At 38.7% G+C, this 24,527-nt stretch overlaps 2 protein-coding genes across 2 annotated transcripts; both read left to right on the top strand.

The window, feature by feature from the left end:
• The first annotated feature begins 317 nt into the window (after positions 1–317).
• Positions 318–9,147, top strand: zmp:0000001062 (GTPase IMAP family member 7). The gene is made up of 4 exons (XM_007240931.4): positions 318–488; positions 1,432–1,524; positions 6,404–6,475; positions 7,680–9,147. Exons 2-4 carry the CDS (start codon positions 1,452–1,454, stop codon positions 8,528–8,530), a joined length of 996 nt encoding a protein of 331 aa, XP_007240993.3. The 5' UTR covers positions 318–488; positions 1,432–1,451; the 3' UTR covers positions 8,531–9,147.
• Positions 9,148–15,399: 6,252 nt separating this feature from the next.
• On the top strand, positions 15,400–23,925 carry LOC103035704 (peroxisomal membrane protein PMP34). The gene is made up of 9 exons (XM_049476101.1): positions 15,400–15,874; positions 17,057–17,117; positions 17,527–17,593; positions 17,719–17,870; positions 18,421–18,537; positions 19,051–19,199; positions 21,085–21,180; positions 21,629–21,714; positions 23,173–23,925. Exons 1-9 carry the CDS (start codon positions 15,800–15,802, stop codon positions 23,321–23,323), a joined length of 954 nt encoding a protein of 317 aa, XP_049332058.1. The 5' UTR covers positions 15,400–15,799; the 3' UTR covers positions 23,324–23,925.
• Positions 23,926–24,527: the final 602 nt, after the last annotated feature.

The following is a 24,527-nucleotide window of genomic DNA, read 5'->3' as shown; positions in this document are numbered from 1 at the left end:
GAATGGGTAAAATAATGAATACACTAAAAAAATGACAGCACTAAAAAAAGAAAAGAAATACAAATTTGCAAAAAAAAAAAAAGGAAAAAGCTCACAGACAATAAGACAGGATGTTTATGCAATACAGCTTCAGGGTTCATTTTCCAAAGTGTGCATACCATACATGCTCAGTCAGAGCAGACTGGGACTTCCTCCCCCCCGAGTAACACCCTTGATTAAGTGTCCCATACAGAACCTTCCACCATCACTACCTGTACCTGTGCAACCCTACGCGAGATACAGGAAGTACTGAGTCGTTTCGCTTGTTTGTCCACATGTTTTGCTCCTGACACACTCATTCTTACTTTATCAGCTTCTGGCTGGGCGACAGATTCACGATAACATGCGTTCTTTCAGGGGAACAGCAGCACCGTAGACACTGCTGAGACAAGGACGGAGGCTCTGACACTCCCGCTACACCAGATGCTAACGGGAGGTGTGTAAATGTGGTAAGTTAAATGTTTATTTCTTTACATGTGTTAAAAAAGGAAAATCTAGTGTAAATCTGCATGTCCCACCCCAAAAAGAATCCCAAAACCAGCTCATTTTAGTGTTTTTATTCTTAAACACTCCACCTCCAGCTCAGGTAGAGTTTTTTTTAAATAAGCTAATTAGCTGAATCATGTGTGTTGAGAGCAGGGAAAGCACTAAAATGAGCAGGACAGAGGGTCTTCCTAGACTAGGGTTGGGAACCACTGGGCTAAACAGTATGACTAAATATAGCTTCTAAGTATAATACATAAAAATTAAAAATAAAATATCAGCATGTTGCTATTACGAGATCTTATGTTAAAAATACTAAAATAATCAAATCAAAAACATTATTATGATCAGAAAAAAAATATCTGCAACTGTCTGTGTTATGTCCAGAGTTTAAAAAAAAAGTTAAATTAATGTAAATGTTACTGTAATCTAGTTGTTGTTACTTTATTTTGTTATAAAGGTCTGTTTAATATTAGTGCAGTTTTCTCAGAACCCACAGAATTCCAGGGTGGGTGTACTCTATTTGTTTTATTTATTTAGGATTTTAAAATATTTTTTATATTGGAAGCCCAATGTCTGCTCTTAATAATAAAAAGTTAGTTTCACTGTAAATTGCTGTAATAGTATTATTATGCTAGTATAGTATTACTGTGCCACATTGTCCTAAAGCTCCTTTGGGAGACCAGAAGCAGGAAAAAAGCATTTTCTACAGTGGCACTTAAAAAAAAACAATATTATCGCTTATCACAATAATTTATGGGTCAATATATCTGCCTGAAAATCTTATCATGACAGCCCTAAATAATTATGACACAAGATCTCAGAATAATGATATGAAACAGGCTTTTTGTTGTTATTAAAAAACAATATTAAAATAACCAAGTATTTGTTTCCAAACTGTTTAAAAAGTCTCTACTAGAAAAAGAGAGATGACCGAAGAGTATTGTGGAGTGAAGTTTGAGCTGGAAGAGATCAAGTCTCTGCCAGGAACTTCAGAGAACTGTGAGTCATACTCCTATCTAAGGTTTCACACTGACTGTCACATCACCTGTTGTTGTTGTACTTTTTACTTTTAACTAGGGCTCCAACTAATGATTATTTTGGTAGTCGACTAATTTAACATTAGCTAGGTTAGCTAATGTTAACTACTTTATTTCAGTGTAAAATGTGTTAGCTAATGTTAGCTAGGTTAGCTAATGTTCATCACTTTATTTCAGTGAGAAAGGTTTTAGCTAACCTTAGCTAATGTTTATTACTTTATTTCAGTGGGAAATGTTTTAGCTAATGTTAACTACTTTATTTCAGTGTGGAATGTTTTATCTAACATTAGCTAGGTAAGCTAATGTTAACTACTTTATTTCAGTATGAAATGTTTTAGCTAATGTTAGCTAATGTTAATTACTTTATTTCAGTGGGAAATGTTTTAGCTTATGTTAGCTAATGTTCATCACTTTATTTCAGTGAGAAATGTTTAAGCTAACGTTAGCTAGATTAGCTAATGTTAATTACTTTATTTCAGTGGGAAATGTTTTAGCTAATGTTAGCTATGTTAGCTAATGTTAATTACTTTATTTCAGTGAGAAATGTTTTAGCTAATGTTAGCTAGGTTAGCTAATGTTAATTACTTTATTTCAGTGGGAAATGTTTTAGCTAATGTTAGCTAGGTTAGCTAATGTTAATTACTTTATTTCAGTGAGAAATGTTTTAGCTAATGTTAGCTAGGTTAGCTAATGTTAATTACTTTATTTCAGTGGGAAATGTTTTAGCTAATGTTAGCTAGGTTAGCTAATGTTAATTACTTTATTTCAGTGAGAAATGTTTTAGCTAACGTTAGCTAGGTTAGCTAATGTTAATTACTTTATTTCAGTGGGAAATGTTTTAGCTAACGTTAGCTAGGTTAGCTAATGTTAATTACTTTATTTCAGTGAGAAATGTTTTAGCTAACGTTAGCTAGGTTAGCTAACGTTAGCTAATGTTTATGTGCACAAGGCAGGAGGTATCATTCATCCAAACACAGCAGCTACTTTCACCCAAGCCTACCATATATTGTGCAGAGAGCAATGCAAGACTTTAAGCTAGGCAAACTTAGCTAGCATTTGGTTAGCTAGCTAACGTAAGAGAACGGTATTCCGTACACATTTTCAGTATTTTCCGCGTTTGAGTGGATATTACGAAAATACCCGAGTTCAAATAGGCTGCAGTGATTGGCTAAACTATGGGATATCTGCATAGCAACCAAAATAAATTTTGATTGGTTACTTTTGGACCAATAGTTTTAAAGGGGACATGAAACACTTCAAGTATTTAGTATAATTCACAAGATGTATTTTCACTCTAACAAATCTGATAAGTTTAACAGCTGTCAGTGAAACAGAATTAAAATAATAACCAATCTAAATCTCATTTAAGTAAGTAATCTCAAGTACGGGCAGCGCCATCTTGTCTCAGCGCTGAAAGTGACGTCACGAGGTTGGTTCTCGGACGCCTCACTACTATAACCTATGAGCCTACAGTAACTTTAGTTCCTCAATTAATAATAAAAGCCAAACCAAAAATCGTTGCAAAGCGATGCAACACGTTTGTATTGCCCCTGGGTGTAGTAATACTGGGAGTAGTGAAATTTAATAGTGTGAGGAATGAGAAAAATTCACTTTCACTTTCATATCTCGCCTCTAAAGCAGACAGCTGTTCTTCAGCGGGGGCTCGCAGCTCTGAAGCGTGAGAATCCTTCGGTTAGCTGCAATGCTAGGGGTTAGGAGCGAGCACTTTCTAGACCAGGACTATATGAAGGAGAGGGTTTTGAGTCAGGAGCTTTAGTGCCGGATAAATAAGCTGAAATCCGAGACTTTTTTCCTCTGATCAGCTGGGATGTACAGACTGTCCGACTGAGTGACATCACTATGAGAGCAGCAGCTGTACGAGCCGCAGAGAACGAGCCAAACAACGCGCTCATCCAGCAGAGCAGCGAGAGGTATTAACGTTAACTTACCGACAGCTCAGATAAACTGACAGTTTAAAGATAACATAGCTACCGTTAGCTACTTATCTAGCTATCTTACCATAGTTAGACAACGCTCGCTAACTAGCTAACGCTAACTAGATGAAGCTAGCTACCCAGTAAGCCTTCTAACTTCTAAACTGAACGGTTTATCAACCAAACACCGCTTGGGTGTTTCAATATCCACTTAAATCATGTACATTTCATGTCTTAATGAACTCTGGACTTTACATGCTAAATGTATATAAACAAGTTAGTTAACGCGATGGCAGTACCTGCTGTTGACTGGCTGCTGCAGGGTTCTGCACGGACCTCACGTAGAGATAATAAACACCCCCAAAACGTCTCTCTCTCAGAAAAACATTTGAAAACTTCTGCTCAGGTTTATACAGGAAATATCTCTGAGTAAATGCTCCACTTTATTAGCCTAGTTCAGCTTCGCCTTCATCCATAATCTCCACAAACAATAAGCCCTTTTCCACTAGTTATGTACCTGGGCTCTGCAACCAACCAACCTCGTGACGTCACCAGCGCTGCACGGGCAACATGGCGGCGCCCTAGCTCAAACGTAACAAACATAAATATATTATAACTTAGTGAGTAAACATTTGATATAAAAAATTCCCCCCCAAATAAATTCCATTATATTTAATCTCTTAGAAAACGTGTACAAACTGAAATGTTTCATGTCCCCTTTAAAGAAAACCCCAAAAAACTGACCTCAGTTACCAGTGTGCATCAGTATTCCGTACACCTGCAAACAAACAGGCAACGGTGTTCCGTACACCTCAGATTTCCGCTCGTGGTGGCTGTATTTTGCAAAACTTCACCACCTTTAACATATGATCTTAGACTGACATAGAAGCTTAGTAAAGTGTTTGTCAAATGGATTTGATAAGTTGTCTATGAATTGAAAAAAAAATTGTGCTAAAGCTGCAGCACAAAATCTCAGCTGTCTATGAGTGGTGAAGTGGAGCTGGAGTAAGCTCGTTTTTAAAGTAAGTTATAAACAATGATTATTAATTCCTCAATCAAATATTACAACAAATGCTGTTAGTTGGATGTTTAACGTTGCATTTTGGGTGAAATGCGATGTTAAAAGTGGGTAAAACCTAACGTGAACTAGTCGATAAAGTTTTCCCCACCCCTTAGCCTCAGCGTTGTTAACCCTTCCCCACCCACCCGTTTTCGGCGACGCGGGCGGTTCCTCCCTACCTACCAGAATTTCAAGAGAAAACACAACGTGGATGGTCACTGACCTGTTTTAATGGAAAGAGGAAAAATTGACAATGACCCCAGACTATATTTCAAACATAACAATAGTTTATTATTAAGTATTTTATTGTTTAAATGCTCAACTGTACGGAATATTGAAGTGTACGATATACCGTTCTCTTACGTTAGATCTTTGCGAAAGCAGCCTATGTTAGATCACAAATGGCAGCTAAATAAATATGATTGGATGGAGGATTGCAAACCATGTGCACAGCACAACATAGCAGTGTGTGAAGTCAAGTAAATATACTAAGTGGCGCTCATCACCTCAGTATGTGGAACTCACCACTTTTTACGTTAAAAAAGAAACACCATGTCCCTTCAGGGGCTCCATAGACTTTCATAACTGAAGACCAGAGTAACATACAGATATCATACACATATCATATCATATCAAACAACAGAACCTACTAATCTACCAGCACAGGAACATCCTTCTGGTATTTAAAATGAGCAATTAATTCAACTCAGAATACAGTTAGCATTGCGAGTTAACCATTAGCCTTTTTAAGCTATTACCATATTTTTTGCATCATAAGGCGCACTTAAAATTGTTTAATTTTCTGGTGCACCTTGTGAAAGCATTTTACGAGTCAGGTTGTAAGGAGCAGTAAAGCCACTCCGCTGAAGTGCAGCGTTATACAGGAGTTTTAGTTTAGTTCTCCAACACTGAGGCTGGAGCAGTATTAGCATTAGCTGTTAAGTGCTAGCTCTTTGGCTGGTCAGAGGTAAGTATATCATACTGTAGCCAGTGCGTTTACCATGTTAAAACAAGCTACGTGGGACAAACCGGTAGCTAATATCACTCTGACTTACCGTAACACTCAGGTTTCCTCAATGTAGCTGACTAGTGCTAACCACAGTTAGCCGCTAATGCTAATGCTGCTACACCATGCCTTAGTGGAAATCTGGAAATCTAAGCTTACTGTAAATAAAGGAGAGAAATCTGTGTAGATTATTCTTCCAGCACTAGTTTGACTCTCAAACTTTTTTTAAAGTTACAGTTTTGTTTACTTAGCTTAGCTTTACTTTAGCTTAGTCCCCCCATCCCCACCACCCATCACTTGCTGAATTAGAAGGAAAGTATGGCAACACCCCTGTACCTTACTAGTGTCACATAATGTGCCCTTTAATCCTGTGTGCCTTACAGTGCGAAAAAAAATACAGTTAATTTATCATATAACTATAAAATATAAAATATGGTCTAGTCTTGTAAGACTTTTACAGAATCTTTTACAGACTGGTTTACATTTCATAGAGTCTATGCCAGTCACAGAGGATCAGAGATTTGAGATCATTTTTTAATTGCATGACAGAACCGCTTTTTTCATCATTTACTCTGTTTGGGGTTGGGCTACTCTACCAACCTGTGCTCAAGGCCAGTAAAGTATGAATAATGAATGAATGACGATGCCTCCTTAGACTGAGAATTAAAAAGACCAAGGTGAACATTCCTGACTGCATTCCAAAACTCTGAGATCTTACAGAGATATGAGAACACCCTCCCTACTAACTAATGAGGAAATGTGACTTGTGTTTGCTGTAAATAAATAAAATATAAATTCTAAAGTACTATAAATAAAAATGCTATGTTTCTTTGCTCACCAGCCGAGTCAGATGGAGAAATCTACGAAAATTTAAAAGACTTTAATGGTGTAACCAGATCACCGTCTTTACAGGGTGAGTACATCAATGGAGCTGAAAAATTAATAGCTGGGGGACACAAGTATTTCATCTTACTAGGCTAAAAGCTACAGGCTATGAGTGATCAAGACGATAACCTGCTACCTATAACGAATAACAGTTACCAAGATACCAGCTCTTTTTCAAAGCCTAGATTTATTTTTAAGTTTAAGTTTTAAGTGCTTTAATGATTTTTATATCACTGAATTTGAATTGAAGAGCAGACCTGTTAAACAGTCAGATATTAGTATATATATTCTCCAAAAAAAGTGTCTGGGTCTGGTTCCCAGACAGATATTAAGCTTAGTTCTGGACTGCACAGCATTATGAATTATTGATCAGTTTCCCAGACAAGGATTACTTTTGTTCATAAACTTAGACATAGATTTTCAATTTAATAAAACATTTCCATTCAAATTGTTGTGTCCCACAACCTGACCTCACTAATGCTTCTAATGCTGAGTGCAATTAACTCCTCACAGCAGTGTTTTAAAATCTAGTAGCAAGCTTTCTCTAGACAAAAAGGTACAACCTACCTTTAGAACCTTCTGCACCACCATACAGGAGAGCATATTCATCATAAAGCACAAACATCTTATCATAAAACTCTTACTTATACAGGTGACACACAGGGTGGTTTGGGTGATACCATGGAAGAACCATTTTTGGCTCTCTAAAGAAGCAAAGAAGAGTATAATGTACCTGTTAAAGATTAAAGTACAGTCACTTCACATTATGTTTCTTCTCTAATCTCATATCTCTTTTTCTTAAACATGGTTCTTTATAAAACTTTATAGAGGATGACATCAAGTGACCTATAATAAGATTGGCAAATGGCAGCTGGGGTGAAGTGCATGGAAAGAACAGTTCAAAACATTCTCTTAGAGGCAGGACTCAAGCTAGAAAAAGGAACTTTTTCAATAAGAAGAATCAGGAACTGCTAACTAGTGAAACTAAGAGCTCTGTGAATTAGTAATGAGATGACTATTCTGCTACAGTGCTTTATATGTTATATGAGCATATATTTAAAAATGCTCAGTCTGAAAATGAAAGTAGTCTGACAGTACATTGGGTATTGGTTTTGAAGTAAAAGTAGCATTTTGTAACATCTTGACTAGCATCTATTCCATGTTAGCCACATTATTATTTTAGTTTGAACTGTTTTTTATAAAAAACTGTTGCTGTACTGTGTGTGTTTTAGGGGACATGGATGAGTGCCGTGTCATGCTGTTGGGTCGCAGAGGAGCAGGAAAGAGCTCGGTGGGTAACACCATCCTGGACTTCCACGCCTTTAACACGGACATGCAGCTGGCCAGGGTCACGCAGTACTGCAAAAGGATGCAGGGCAACATCGAAGGCAGGCCAGTTGCCGTGATCGACACCCCAGGGCTGCTTAAAACTAAGCGCATGGAGAAGGAGGTGATCAGAGAAATCCTGAAATCTGTCTCATTGTACAAGCCAGGACCCCACGTGTTCCTGCTGGTTCTTCCTGTGGGTAACCTCACCAATGAGGACAAGGACATGCACAAGCTGATCGAGAGCATGTTTGGGAAAAGCATCTGGATGTACACCATTGTCCTCTTCACGCACGGAGACCGCCTGGAGGGGAAGACACCGAATGATGTCATCGCCAGCTCCGACAAGGATCTACGGGACTTCATCCGCAAGTGCAGCGGTGGATTCCTGTTCTTCAACAACAAGAACACAGAGAACCGCGAGCAGGTGTCCAAACTCCTGGAGAAGGTGGAGACTTTAGTGGCCATCAATGGCAGAGGCTGCTACACCACAGCACTGTACCCTCCCACCGAGAGGAAGATACGAGAGAAGCAAGAGAGGATCCTGGAGGAAAGACAAGAGGACATTCTGAGGAAGGAGCGAGAGCTGGCGGAGAATTTCTATGATGAAGAGGAGCTGGAGAAGCAAAAGCGACAGCTGTGGAGGGAGGAGGAAGAGGACGCAAGGATGCAAGCAGAGAATAACCAAAAACGTAATATCAGCCTGGCGAGGACTCACACTTTTAGCACCACTAAACTCTCTGCAATTTCCAAATGAAATAGCCTGTCTATAGGGGAAATTCACACAATAACCATCACTGTACACATGCCTACATTTTCCTGCAGTGGCCTTTATTTATAAAATTGAGATAATCGAGGATAAATGGACCCATTATAAAACAAAAAGCACTTTGGGAAAATGTATATCCCCCTTCACTAGTGATGGCACAACACAATGAGAATGAAGACTAGCACATGCCCCCTCTGACACGTAAAATCAGCCGTTTTTTTCTAACATTGCTGAGAAGCATCACAGCGCGCAAGGAGGAAAGCACAGTAACTCAGTTCTGATACATCAGTCTGATAAATCAGCTCACAGATGCCTTGTGCTAATTGACATCACCTTTTGGAGTGATGAGGAGAAAGAGCGGCATCTACCCAACCAAAAAGAGCAAGCCAATTGTGCTCTCTCAAGGCTTTGGCAGCTGATAGCGAGCTATATGACCAGGATACGAACCAGCGATCTCCCGATCAAATTAAAGTCTACAACTGATTTTTCTTTGAAATTATGTTATGTAATTATATTTCTGGCTCTTTAGGGTCCCCAGTGCAATCACATATATCTTGTGATTTTTTTCGTGAAGCTTAATAAATGTCTGCAGTATATTACCAGCATTTCTCTCCTCTCAATGTAGAATGGACAGTCCTAAAAGTGGTTAAAGGTTAATGTTAGCAACCTGGCGAGCTGAATCAAAAGCTAAAGCTAGCTAATGTTTAGGGCCTGGTTGCTGGGATAGGCAGGGGAGGTACTGGTGCAGCACCACCACAACCAGGAAGATCTGCAAGTTGCCACACACAGGTAACCCTTCCTTTTGGTACGGTATGCAGCCGCCCTGACGCTAAACGCAGGACATGAAGGGGTAGCTGCTGCTTGTGAGCTTTTCTGGTTTTTCAAGTAAAGAAATGAAAATGTTGAATAAGTTGTCAACAGAAAACACATTATAGGGTTTCCTAAAGTTAATTATTATATATTTATTTATTGAATAACACATTCATATAATACATGCTGAGGGGTATTAAGTTAAGTCCATGTTAGGAGAGATTAGCTGCTACAAACCAAGTTACAGTTACAGCTAGCTGCTAATACTAAAACTAAGAGCAACAAAAGGGTTACAAGCAAGTAACACTGAGTATTTAATCATCTCAATTTAGCAAACAATACCTTGTGGAAGTCAGTTTAAACTGGAATAAAAGTTTAATTTGCCTTTATAAAGGAAATATCTTCACGTTGCAAAGAAAAATGGGTTTTCTTGATTGGTTCAGAGATAATTTAGAGTTAATTAAAAAAAGGTGTTGCGTTTGGGGGGCAAAAACAAAATTATATTTCTGACTTATGTGTTTTTTTATATTCATCAAAATGTGTTCCTCTGGGCTTTAAGGGCACTGAACTGAGACACTGTAACACTGATGGATAAAACACAAAAGGAATTAAAATTGATTAAAAATAAAGCTAATAAGCCTGAGAAATGCAACATGCCATTTGTTAGTTTTAGGTTTGAATTTCCCTTTAGGATTTGTTAAACCTTGAAGGACAGACTAACTGAACTTACCGGCTAATCACTAGCATGCTGCTTAGTAAACACTGCTAATCTTTAAATCCTCCACTGAATGGAAATGTTTACAGTTCTCATGATGACTGTGATGAAAAATGATCTTTCTGTCTTTGTAACATCCACCTGATTGGTTAGGATTTGTTTATTTAATAGTGTATGTCTTATAAGAGACAGACACAGGCGCGCTTTGTGAATGTGTTGATGAAACCTATGTTCACTTACTTTTCCAGTGAGGTATGTGCAGTGTTCACTGCTCGCAGCCGCACAACGTGTGCTGCACATTCCATTGAAAAAACTGTGTTTGAAAGCATAGTGGCAGACAGCTCTGACCCATCAAAGGAGACAATGTGCTTGCGTGGTTTATTGACGCACATTAGGATGCATTTAGGTTTGTGCCTGTGTGAAACCAAACCAAACAGAGGGAGAAACACCCCAAACAAATACACTCATCAACTGATCCAGGCCATACAAACCAACTACAGTAAAAAAAAAGTTATCTCTATCCAATTCATCATGGATTCTTTATTCCAGCACCTCACGTTGGTTTTATCGCCCCTTAAACATGTTTTACAATTTTTTACATTCATTCTTTTTTATTTACGACTTAATCTTTAACTTTTAATCGATTTACACCACTAATAAAAATATTTACAAACAATTCTGAAATCACTTATTTTACCGAAGATTTATACTTTCTGCAATCATGCAATGATATGAAATAATTACGAATAGGTTTTGAGGTACGTAGAGGTAGTATAATAAATGACCATCCCAATCCCAAACCTAAATCTTGCATTTCAATTCAGTCTACCTATTGAAAAAGGCGGGGAGTGAATCTGCACTCTCACTCACAATCTTGGATGTGATCAGCATTCAGAAAACCAGACTAACATGCTAAATTTAGTGCTGTTTTCTAACCTGCCACATACTTTTGCTTCTCTGTCACTCAAAGCGTCTGTATGTTTAAACATGTATGACTCACTCTAGAACTGTGGGTATAAAAATATGTGTATGTATTAAATAATATACAGGGTAAGTCAAAAGCCACAGGACACCCTATTATATCAGAACAGAATGAAATAGATATATCTGAAAACCCCAGTAAGTAATGGTGTTAGAGCCTTTAAGGCTATGTCCAGAACATGGCTTCCATCTTGAAAGTTGACATATTTAATTTCTGAAACTGAAGGGTGTCTTGCGACACAAGCCCACATCACGCTATCAGACTAAACACTTTGGAGTTGTAACTGTGTCAGTATCTCAAAAGCGAAAAATATGCTGTGAAAATTAGGCAAAAACAACAGAATAAGAAAAAATGTAATTGGATAACTATGCAGTTGTTTTGCAATGCACATAATAATGTGTTCATGTAATTAGGGGCTAAAGCCTGATTTGAATGTAAGTGTGAATGTGTTGCTCGTTCTGGAACGTAGACCAGCAGACAAACATCTGAAACATTCACTCAGATCCTCCTTTATCAGACTAAAGAAAGTTCGCTTTATCTAACCTGGAAATCATCTGCTAAAAATGTTTTCCTGGTTACAGTAATGAGGCATTTAAGGAACTCTATTTAAAGGGCACAGTACACAGCACTGAGCTGACCTAATAAACATACATACACCACACACACCGACAGCGAAGCAGGAGAAAGACATTATATAAACACTGATAAATTTACACTAAAAATCCAATCTGAAATCCAATCATAGAAGCGCTGCCACTATGAACAGAAGATTGCCAGTTTTAATCCAGTTTATGTAGCTTGCCATCGGCTGCCAGAGCCCCGAGAGAGCACAATTGGCCTTGCTGTCTCTGGGTGGGTAGATGGCGCTCTCTCCAAACATCACTCCAAAGGCTGACTTCACGTGTGTCGGAGGAGGCATGTGCTACTCCGCACCCTCCTGGTGTTGGGCATCACTAGTGATAGGGGGAGTCCTAATTAGTGGGTTGCGTAATTGGCCATGTAAATTAGGGAGAAAATGGGAAAGAAATCAGAAATAAAATTATAAAAAAAAATGTATTCCCTGTTTTTTTATTCCCTTTTTATTTTTATTAATTTTAAGTTAAAACACTCTAAATTAAATGTACTTCAGATGTTAAAGTGCTTAACAAACTAAACACTGTTATTGGTGTATTTCGTACATTTCAGGTAACAGAATAACTGACTAACATTGTGGAAACATCTGAAGTAACTAAAGTAAAATATAATACTGTGCTTTTATAACCAGAGCTACATAGGATGGCCTCTCAACTCCAACTAATCTCCATGATTTTGTAAAGATTCAAAGTGTGCCTTCTTTTCCATGCCAGCCTCCCTCTGGCACATACTAACAGGGTGGTGCAAAACCAGCTATACCCAGGGACATTATACCTGGATCATAGGTTTTAAAGGGGACATGAAACACTTCAAGTATTTCGTTTAATTCACAAGATGTATTTTCACTCTAACAAATTTTATAAGTTTAACAGTTGTCAGTGAAGCGGAATTAAAATAATAAGCAATCTAAATGTCATTTTTTTAAGTAAGGGCAGCGCCATCTTGTCCCAGCGCTGAAAGTGACATCACGAGGTTGGTTCTCGCACGCCTCACTACTATGATCTATGAGAATACTGTAATTTAGCTCCTCAATAAATAATAAAATCCAAACCAAAACTCAATGCAGAGCGGGGGGGCACTTTTGTATTGCCCCTGTGTGTAGTAATACTGGGAGTAGTGAATTTTAATAGGGTGAGGAATGAGAAATATTTACTTTCACTTTCATACCTTCAGCGGGGCTCGCAGCGCTGAAGCGTGAGAATCCTCCGGTTAGCTGCTAGGGGTTAGTGGCGAGCACTTTCTAGACCAGGACTATGTGAAGGAGAGGGGTTTGAGTCAGGAGCATTAGCGCCGGATAAATAAGCTGAAGTCCGAGGCTTTTTTCCTCCGTTTTTTATTTTTCCTCTGATCAGCTGGAATGTACAGACCGTCCGACTGATAGTAACGTTACTATGAGAGCAGCAGCTGTGAGCCGCACCAGCCAAACAACACGCCCACCCAGCAGAGCAGCGAGAGGTACCGTTACCGAAAATCTAGATAAAATGACAATTTAAAGATAACATAGCTAGCGTTAGCTACTTAGCTAGCTATCTTATTCTAGCTAGCCAACGCTAGCTAACTAGCTAACACTAACTAGATGAAGCTAAGTAACCCAGTAAGCATTCTAACTTCTAAACTGAACGGTTTATCAACCAAACAGCGCCTGGATGTTTCAATATCCACTTAAATCATGTTCGTTTCATTCAGTCTTAATGAACTCTGGACTTTGCATGTTAAATAGCTAAATGTATATAAAATAGCTGGTTAACTGAATGGTAGTACCTGCTGTGGACGCGCTGCAGGGTTCTGCACGGACCTCCCATAGAGAGAGAATAAACACTCCCAAAACGTCTCTCTCAGAAAAGCATCTGAAAAGTTCTGCTCAGGTTTATACAGGAAAGATCTCTGAGTAAATGCTCCATGTTAGCCTAGTTCAGCTTCGTCTTCATCCATAATCTCGACAAACAATACGCTCTTTTCCTCTAGCTATATGCCTGGGATCTTAAACCAACCAACCTCGTGACGTCACCAGTGCTGCACGGACAACATGGCGGCGCCCTAGCTCAAACATAACAAACATAAATATATTATAATTTAGTGTGTAAACATTTTATATAAAAAAATCCCCCCCAAATAAATTCCATTATATTTAATACCTTAGAAAACTTGTACAAACTGAAATGTTTCATGTCCCCTTTAAGTGTAATGTTACAGACAAGAGTCAGGCGCATGCTGGTTATAGTCCTGAGACCTGTTTCCACCAACAAAAGTAGGTTCCAGAATCAGGAACGTTCGTTTGCAGCGGGAACTTAAGAATACTAGGTTGTTCAGCGCTAACATTGACCGCTTCTGTCCACAGCTGCTGTGCAACACCCTATGTTGATGATGAATGATATGACATTTGGCGGTTCCACTAAAACTGGTGGAAACACAGGCTGGTTTGCTAAAAAACACCACGGTTCTTATAAGCCAGAATTGAGCTCTTTTGGTGAAAAAGCATTATGACAGAAACAGAGAAGTCTGGGTTTTGGTCTACACATTTCAAACTAGGTGTGACATGAAGAGCCTTGCATCCTCATTGGAACAAAGGTGTTAAATGTATTCGCATTCATTTCCCAGAAAATGTACAGTGTATCACAAAAGTGAGTACAACCTCACATTCCTGCAGATATTTGAGTATATATTTTCATGGGACAACACTGACAAGACTACAAAGCAGTTAAATTATATTAATTGTAATTTTCAATAATGATAACATCCAAGTATCATTTTAATATCAGATCAGAACAGATATTGAGTGAGCAGTAAATCTCAGTGTTCATTTGCTTGGTGGTAAAGTGCTGACTGTAATATTGTATTTCAGCCACCAGATGTCACTCTTCTCTAAGGCTTCAATGCTCAGCTTTTTGGCACAATCAGAAAGAAGCTTTTAAAAGCTTCAGTGAGGCTTCATTTGCCCATCACTGCTGAAAACGAATAAAATGATGGACCAAAATGAACCACAAAATGAACTTTTCCTTGAGGGTCTGTTACAACAGTTTATTGCCGAACAAGACATTGCTTTACTTTAGGAATGTAAATGTAAACAGTAAAACCGAAAATCACGAAATGACTCCTATAAACTGTAAACATAAACACTGGGGGTTGTTAACATAGGAGGTGGGGCTTGCAGAATGTACAGAACCCAACTTCCAAAGAATAAAAAAAACTGTATGTTTAATTTCAGATATTACATAAATATTTTTTCATCTCCCATTAGCTTGAATATAAATAGACAAGGTACTGGAGCCAGCCACCAAAGGGTGTAAGAGACACTTCAACCGCTGTCGTCCTGTCCATGTTATATACAGTGTATGGTTTATACATGTTTAATTTTTTTTTTTCTCTAAATTGAACTCATATCCTCAACATAGAACCATATCAAACCATTCAGTAGCAACAGCAACATGTTTGATCCAATAAACTCCAGTTATAAAGCTTTAAAACTTAGTGCTCTGACTGTAACTCCAGCTCCAGCTCTTTAACCAGTTTGTCAGCTCACCGAAGCAGTACCGCAGCACTTTACTGCATTAAACACGATTTTGAAGAAAAATAAAAATACAGTTAAGTTGCAAAAGTTGTTTTTCCATTCTAAAACTAAAGGAATATCCAGGACAAATGGTAAGTCACTCTTTTTAATTTGAGTTTTTATTCGTTGAGCACCATTCACCCTTATTCAGTAAAGGCTCGCCCGCGGGCTCCCCCTAGCGGTGTGAAGCATTTTCTGATACACCCGGGAGACAGTAAGTGGGCAGGCTCTCCATAAACCGGCTCTGGTCTTTGATTCCGCTGTTTTGTTGAGCTGGAGGAGGCGTGGCCTTCAAATGACTGATTCATAAAATTACCAATTATGTGCTAGTATTTCAGAGCTTTTCATTCTTTTATCCAATCAGCTGTATGAGCTGACACAGCGATCCTGACGACAACAGAAGTGAGCGTGCAGCGCTCAGAACGGTCCGTCTGGAAACAGAAGCTGTGTGTGTGGTGCTGTATTAGGTGTGTGTGTGTGTGAGGTGTGTGTGGAGAGTGTGTGAGGTGTGTGTGGTGTGTGTGGTGAAGGTACCGGCCCTGAGGAGCTGCTTCATATCTGGGTCTACAGATGGGTTCGCAGGGGTTCCAACTGGGAGAGGTTTTCTCTTACGAAAGTCTCGTGCACGCAGTGGCTGGAGCTACGGTAAACAAACTCTCTCACTATTTCTCTCTCTTTTTCTCCTTTTACTTACTGGCCACTTTATCAGAAACACCTGCCAACCTTGTGCTTCCACTCACTGGCCACTTCATTAGAAACACATGTCAGCCAAACTTGTGCTTTCACTCACTGGCCACTTTATAGGAAACACCTTTCAGTCAACCTTTTGCTTCGACTCACTGGCCACTTTATTAGAAACACCTGTCAGCCAACCTTGTGCTTCCACTCACTGGCCACTTTATAGAAAACACCTGTCAGTCAACCTTTTGCTTCGACTCACTGGCCACTTTTTTAGAAACACCTGTCCACCTTGTGTTTCCACACACCTGCCACTTCAATAGAAACACTTGTCAACCTTGTGATCCACACTTTGGCCATTTTATTTGAAACACCTGTCAACCTTGTGCTTCTACTCACTGGCCACTTTATTAGAAACACCTGTCAGTCAACCTTGTGCTTCTACTCACTGGTCACTTTATTAGAAACACCTGTCAGTCAACCTTGTGCTTCCACTCACTGGCCACTTTATAGAAAACACCTGTCAGTCAACCTTTTGCTTCGACTCACTGGCCACTTTATTAGAAACACCTGTCCACCTTGTGTTTCCACACACTGGCCACTTCAATAGAAACACTTGTCAACCTTGTGATCCACACTTTGGCCATTTTATTTGAAACACCTGTCAACCTTGTGCTTCTACTCACTGGCCACTTTATTAGAAACACCTGTCAGTCAACCTTGTGCTTCTACTCACTGGCCACTTTATTAGAAACACCTGTCAGTCAACCTTGTGCTTCTACTCACTGGCCACTTTATTAGAAACACCTGTCAGTCAACCTTGTGCTTCGACTCATTGGCCACTTTATTAGAAACACCCGCCAACCTTGTGCTTCCACTTGCTGGCCACTTTATTAGAAACACTTGTCAACCTTGTGATCCACACTTTGGCCACTTTATTTGAAACACCTGTCAACCTTGTGCTTGAACTCACTGGCCACTTTATTAGAAACACCTGCCAAGCTTGTGCTTCCACTTACAGGTCACTTCATTAGAAACAAAAGTGGGTTTATCTTAAGTTGAGACTTAAGATAACAGCAGCAGTAAAGTCTGTATGTGTGTGTGTGTGTGTGTGTGTGTGTGTGTGTGTGTGTGTGTGTGTGTGTGTAGGGCAGTGTGACGGCGATGACTGTGTTCTTTCCTCTGGACACGGCAAGGCTTCGGCTGCAAGGTACCACAATTTATTAGGTTCTTTGTATAATGATATAATGTCTCCAAAACAGACCGATTTTGAATAGATTATTGAGATTCAGAATAACATTTAAAAATACGCAGATACATAAATGGAATACTATTTGCATAAACGTCATGTAGTGTAAATAACATATAAAATCCTGGAAACTTTATTGTTATCATTTTCAGTACATTTAAAAACAAACATTCTGTCTTTTAGTTTTTGGATTTAACACTTAACAAAGTGTGTGTAATTTGATGTTCAGTTACTTTGGCACACCACCATTTTATTAATTTTAAAAGTAAATGAATTACCACTATTGCACAGTGGTAATATGCATTATTGAAGATTAATCCTTCGTTTCTGTGGATTTTTTTTTGTTTGTGTCTGTTGTTCTGTCCTGCAGTGGATGAGAAGCGAACTGCCAGGTCCACTCCAGCCATCCTGGCAGAGATCATCAAGGAGGAGGGCCTGTAAGTCTGATTTATGTTAGGATTTTAAATGAGGCAGAAACACCTTTTAGATCCTGTGTGGAACCTTTTTTATTATAAAACTAGTGAAGATGTCAGAAAATGTAGACTTTAATCTTTCTCTCCAGGTTGGCTCCCTATAGAGGCTGGTTTCCAGTTATCTGCAGTCTCTGCTGCTCCAACTTCGTCTACTTCTACTGCTTCCACAGTGTGAAGGCAACGTGGCTCCGGGGTCAGCGATCAACCCCAGGGAAGGACCTCATCATTGGCATTGTGGCAGGTCAGCTCCGTCAGCGTCTGATAAATTTAAAGGAAAATCCCATCAAGATTTTAGAATTTCATCCCAGAGTAGCTGTTGAAAGTGTTAAGCTATTCTGATGGCAACAGTTTTCTAGAACAACCCTACAGCAATGTTTCTCCAGTGAAAAACAGACAGAAGACTTTTATTAGTTTAAAACTCAGTGGTGAACAATCAAGCCATTTTTTTAGAGTGAGCAACCCACACTTTACTCCTTACAACAACACCCTATAATTTTTAACATTAAAATAGCAACTTTTGAATCAGGCTCTGCTGAGTATTAGGGAGAATAGCATCTCCATTGCTATTACTGCATACTGTAAACACTGCTAAACTTAATGTTGAATTACTGTACTGTCTCTGTCCACATGCTTATCTCACTTTCAGTAATGGTTTTGTGTCTCTCTGCTTGTCACGAAATGCATGTGAAAAGCATGCCCTTTTTTGTGGTTCAAAGTGCATATTTCATGTACACACTATTATTTATTATTTTTTTATTTGTTTTGTGTGGGTTTTTTGTATGTATGTGCAGGTGTAGTGAATGTTCTTGTGACTACACCGCTCTGGGTTGTCAACACCAGACTGAAGCTGCAGGGGGCGAAGTTCAGGAACGAAGACATACAACCTACACACTACAGGGGAATTGTGGGTAAGATACTGACAGTGTGTGTGTTTTCAATGCAAACTGGACTCCTGTTGCCAGTTACGTCAGCTGAACGTGAATTGGATTGTAGGTTGGGATGTAAAGTCCATTCCAAACCATATTTTACTATAACTAGGGCTGCACAATATATCTATCGATTCAGCATCCCCACCACAATGTACACAAGCGCAAAATGTAAAGCTATTTTTTGTGCTTCATACATAGAAAAAAAAAAAATCATACTTTGTATTTTACATGACAATATATACCAGATTGCAGTTGGTGTCTACCAAATATCAGTTACGTTGCCAATCATTAAAGCATAGACTGCATTATTTACAACATGCATGACACCTGCATGGATTTCTGGCAAAATTTGGTGTTCATTTCTGTATTTCTTTTTTTTTCATATCAGCTAATGCTAATGCTGCTCCAACAGTGCTAGCCCAGGGCACATGAGCACTAAGCTGTGTGTGTGTGTGTGTGGGTGTGGGTGTGTGTGGGTGTGTGGATGTGTAGATGCATTAGTGCAGATAGTGCAGAGTGAGGGAGTTTCTGCGCTGTGGAACGGGACGTGTCCGTCTCTGTTGCTGGTGCTGAACCCTGGCATCCAGTTCATGATCTATGAGGCTCTGAAGAGGCAGCTGAGGAGAGGAGTGCTCCAAGAGGTGAGGCTACAATACACACACACACTGTTATTTATTGTTAATTATTGCTGGTCTTCATTAATCATTCGGATTGGGGCAATTATACCGTTATACCATTTCCTCAGGGCAATTTTAAATTGAACACATTGGAAATTATATTAAGCATCAAGTGTGCTGTAATTTGTTTTTTATCATCTGTTAAATTCAGTAAGTAAACACAACTTTGATGTGCACAATGCACTCACAAGACCACACACACAGCCATGAACAGAAGCACTTTGGGCACCTCTTTGGTTGGTGTACAGGACAATTAGAAAACTGATTTATAATTTACAGAATTCTCCAGTAACCTAAAAATTATTTACCTTTTTAATACAGTCAGTGAAATGCTGTGAGGAGCCACACTAAACAGCTGCACACTCTCTTTCTAAGCAACTGATGGCAATCAGCTCTCTATCAGTGCCAATGTGGACCACCGGCAGGGACATGGTCCAGTGGTTTTCAACCATTTAAAGAAAAAAAATTGTTTTCACATGATGTCACATCTCTTTTTAACAGGATTGGACATATTTCTGTTGGAAATATTAGATATGCATTATTTAGATCTGACATATATCTTACATACAGTGGAGAAAATAATAATTTGATCCCTTGCTAATTTTGTAAGTTTACCCACTGACAAAGACACAAACAGTGTATAAATTTTAAGGGTAAGTTCATTTTAAAAGTGAGAAATATAAAATATTCATTTTTGCAGTATAAGGTGCTCTGGATTATTAGGTGCACTATCAAAAAACGTCTATTTTCATACAAAAGGCGCTCCCGATTATAAGGCTCATTGTATGCAACACTGGTAACTAGTAGTAGGAACAGGGGTGTTGCCATGTTTTTCTTCTAAATTCAATATGTCTGGCCACTCTGTGGCAAGACCTGTAAAGCTAGATTAAGTAAACAAAAGTGTAATTCTTAAATATATATATATATATATATTTCAGACGAGTCAGATAAGTTAAATGAGCACTGGATGTTAATCTACACAGATTTCTCTTCTGAAAACTGTTTATTTGGGTGAGTAAAGCGCTTCTGTTTATTTACAGGAAGCTTAGGTTTACAGATTTCCACTAAAGTTGGAGCATTAGCAGCTAACTGCTAGCGAGTAACCGCAGCCCCAGTACTGGAGAACTAAACAGGAGCTCCTTTATTACTCTGTATTTCAGCAGAGTGGCTATATTGCTTCATGCAAACTGAAAGGTAAAATTCATACATAAGACACTGACGATTTTTGGGAAAATTAGTGGATAGTGTGAAAAATACGCTAAGTTCTGGAGACTGGCTAGGCCACTCCATGACCTTAATGTGCCTCTTTTTGCCCCACTCTTTTGTTGCCTTGGCTGTATGTTTTGGATCAGCCACAACCCATTTTTAATGTCTTGGAGGAGAGTTGGAGGAGGTTGCACTGAGGATTTTACGGTACATGGCTCCATCCATTCTCCCATTGATGCGATGAAGTATTTTTGTGCTCTTGGGAGAGAAACACCCCCAAAACATAATGCATGTAACAAGATAATTAAGAGCCTCTAACTGGTCTGTAAGAGCCAGAACACTTTATGGTTGGTAGGGGATCAAATACTTATTTCTCTTTGCAAATTCTATTAAATTTATATAATTAATACAATGTGATTTTCTAGATTTTATTTTTGCTATCCTATCTGTCATCTACCCTTTAAATTTTAGACTGTTTATATCTTTGTCAGTGGGCTGATTTTGATTTTTAGTTATTCTAAAATAGTGGATGAATTATTTCATGATTAATCTGAATATGAAGTCTGGATATAATATCCAGGTTCTGTGGATAACGCTTAGTTCAGTGTGGCTAACAAACTCTGGTGTTGTTGTAACTTCACAGCTGTCGTCTCTGGAGGTGTTTGTTATTGGAGCTGTGGCGAAGGCTGTGGCCACTACAGTGACCTACCCACTGCAGACCGTACAGTCCATCCTACGGGTAGGATTACAGCTTTCAATATTGCTTATGTTGTTTGTGAACACTGTTCTACACTGTGTCCAAATATGTGTGGACATCCATTTTAATTTGAGTGCATTCAGTTAATTAAGAATTCATCCATTCCTGACACAACTTGTCTAGTACCTGTAGAGAAGCATTAGCAAAAAATAGGACCCTCTGGAGCAGAGAAACAAATAGGAATATATCGGCTCTATTTCATGGATTGGAAGTGTATAATTGAACTGCTGAGCAGTAAAATGGAATTATGGTGCTCTATCCAATCCTCGTGGCGATGAGGTGAAGAGATGGTGATCATCTAACCTCCTGACCTCACTAACCCAGATCACTGGATGTAATCAAATGCTCACAGCTATTAGATCTTGTTGTTTTTTTTTAGTATACCTGATGTGTGTGTCGTGATAATATGTTTTTTTTGTGTTTCGGTTAGTTTGGTCAGCACAGGCAGCAGCGAGAACAGTCTAAACTACTGAGCAGCTTACGGAGTGTCACATACCTGCTCATCAACAGAGTCAGGTAAACACATTTACACACTATGGGTGTGCGTTTGATATATATACAGTGGCATGAAAAAGTATTTGCCTCCTACAGATTTCTTGTGTTTTTGCATACATACATTTTTAAGATTATCAAACAAACTTTATCATCAGACAAATATAAGCTGATTAAATATAAAAAGCACTTTTAAATGATAATTTCATTTATTAAGGGAAAATAAACTATCCAAATCAATCTAGCCCTGTGTGAAAATTAAATTAACTGTGATTAATCAAACTTTTTTTGGAAAGCTGAACTCAGTTTCACTACTAACCACAACCAGGCCTGATTACTGCCAGACCTGTACAATCAAAAAATCACTTAAATAGAGCATGCTTGACAACATGAAGCATTTCTAAAAGATCTCAAAAAGCAACACATTGCGAAACAGATCAGAAAACTAATCATCTGTCAGTCTCAAAAAGGTTACAAAGTCATTTCTAAGGCTTTGGGACTCCAGTAAACCACAGTGAGAGCTATTATTCACAAATGGAGAAAACATGGAACACTGGTGAACCCTCCAAGAAGAGACCATTCTACCAAAATTATTCCAAAAGGGCATGGACAACTCATCAAGGAGGTTACAAAAGAACCGAGAACAGCACTTAAAGAACTGCAGATCTCACTTTTCTCAGTTAAGGTCAGTGTTAATGATTCAATAAAAAAGAGGGACTGGTCGAAAATGATGACCAAAAGAGCACAATGGGCCATCTCACATGTGTCAAAAACATCTTAATGATTCCCAGGACCTTGGGTAAATATTCTTTGGGCTGATGTGACAAAAACGTAAAGGTATGTGTCTTGTTATATCTGGTGTAAAACTGTAACACATAATTTCAGAAAACTTAACATGTTCACTGTAGACTACTGCACACACTGAAATGCCCATATAGTGTGCTAACCCTGTGCTCACATCAAATTTTTATTTGATATTTGATTTAAAAAAACAAGTATGTGCTATTTTGAGATGGTCTATAAAATCTGAAAAATACAGTGTGTTGTTGTGGTAAGATGACAAAATGTAAACAAGTTCAAAGGTGTGGATACTTTTGCAAGTCACTGTAGCACTACATTTATGATTATAATAGCACTGCTGAGATAAATATATGATTAGAAAAGCACTGCTGATGTAAATATATGATTAGAAAAGCACTGCTGATGTAAATATTTGATTGGAATAGCACTACTGATGTACATTTATGATCAGGTTTTTTGTTCTTACTGAGCTGCTGTGCTTTCTTGTTATAAACTGCTGGGCAGAGAGGTGGAATCGTTTGAACCCTCTGTTCTTGATCACATTGACTGTGTAATAAAGTGTCAAATTTCACATGAGCTTGTCTGTTCAGAGAGTTTGTGGGGAGTGAGTGATGGTTAGCACAATGATACCTGATGACAAATTTTTAAACATCACAATGTCTCACAATGTCTCTGTTTTAGGAGGTCTGGTATACTGGGGTTGTTTAAAGGCCTGGAGGCCAAACTGCTCCAAACGGTGCTCACCGCTGCCCTCATGTTCCTGCTGTACGAGAAGATCGCTGCTGCCACATTCAGAGTAATGGGGGTCAAGCAGCCTTTGACGTCCCGCTGAGCTCGGAAGTTTTATTGAGATTTAAAATGGTGATGATTATAGGAATGATGATGATGATGATGACGATGATTGCGATTGTGATTTGAAGACTTTGGAGCTGCACAGGGCGCCAAACAACAGATGGTTTAACTGCAGTTTCTGTAAACTGTACAGTGAGGTGGTCAGATAACGGGATGATCAGATTTCATCTCGGCTTTACTGAAGGACTCAGTATCAGTGGTGCTCAGGCTACTTTACAGAGTGATGGTTTGTACAGTAAACACTGCTGTACTTTATTTTCATTATCATACAAATGTTTTGGAAACGATACAAATAACATATAGATTTTATGAAGTGTCAATAAGCAAACAAATAGGTACTGGTATATATGATTTCTGTCTTGGCCTCATTTAAATAAATAAAAAAAAGACATCTAGGCCTTTATCTCTTTAAGCCAGCTCACTAGAACAGTCAAGAACCTAGATCCGGTTTGGGTCAGCATAACACTGGTTTCTAAAAAGATGTGCCATGAAGCCTGAAAAGTTAATATACTCTGTTTTCTGCACATTTGAATAAGCAGTTTAAGTTGATTTTTATAAAAAATAAATTAAACATGCCATTAATTTATCTGTATGTTTGTTCTTAAAAAGACACTAAACCATATTTTGCCATTAATAGCTGAAATGTGTTCATTTAAATGAAAAATATATTTCCTAAACTTTAAAAAACGCTTTAATTGTGGTTGTTTCTGCCTCTGTTATTTATGCAGCACACTCTCTGTGCTATAGGCGAGGATGAAGTTTTCATGTACTTTGGTACGATGAAACATCACAATATTCATTTCAGTAAATCAATAGAAAAAACGGATAGAGCCCACCATCATTTAAACCAGTAGAGAAACAGATAGAGCTCACCATCCTTTAAATCAGTAGAAAAACAGATAGAGCCCATCATCCTTTAAACCAGTAGAGAAACCGATAGAGCCCACCGTCCTTTAAACCAGTAGAGAAACAGATAGAGCTCACCATCCTTTAAATCAGTAGAAAAACAGATAGAGCCCATCATCCTTTAAACCAGTAGAGAAACAGATAGAGCTCACCATCCTTTAAACCAGTATTTGCCATAATGGATCGCGCCAGACGACGCGGGGGGGCGTGAACTGTATGAGGTATGCTTGGGCACAGTTCTGTACTGCTTGAGTGGGTCTCAAGCGTAAACCCCAAAA

The sequence above is a fragment of the Astyanax mexicanus genome, chromosome 3 (assembly GCF_023375975.1).
Source record: "Astyanax mexicanus isolate ESR-SI-001 chromosome 3, AstMex3_surface, whole genome shotgun sequence".
In the NCBI taxonomy this organism is placed as follows: domain Eukaryota; kingdom Metazoa; phylum Chordata; class Actinopteri; order Characiformes; family Acestrorhamphidae; genus Astyanax; species Astyanax mexicanus.
This window is presented reverse-complemented; position numbering and strand designations above follow the sequence as displayed.

Coding starts and splice junctions, on each gene's coding strand:
- zmp:0000001062 (XM_007240931.4), top strand. CDS start 1,452: ATGACCGAAGAGTATTGTGGAGTGAAGTTTGAGCTGGAAGAGATCAAG. Junction 1,525..6,403: donor GCCAGGAACTTCAGAGAACT/GTGAGTCATACT, acceptor TTTGCTCACCAG/CCGAGTCAGATGGAGAAATC. Junction 6,476..7,679: donor CAGATCACCGTCTTTACAGG/GTGAGTACATCA, acceptor TGTGTGTTTTAG/GGGACATGGATGAGTGCCGT.
- LOC103035704 (XM_049476101.1), top strand. CDS start 15,800: ATGGGTTCGCAGGGGTTCCAACTGGGAGAGGTTTTCTCTTACGAAAGT. Junction 17,871..18,420: donor CATCATTGGCATTGTGGCAG/GTCAGCTCCGTC, acceptor ATGTATGTGCAG/GTGTAGTGAATGTTCTTGTG. Junction 19,200..21,084: donor GGAGAGGAGTGCTCCAAGAG/GTGAGGCTACAA, acceptor GTAACTTCACAG/CTGTCGTCTCTGGAGGTGTT.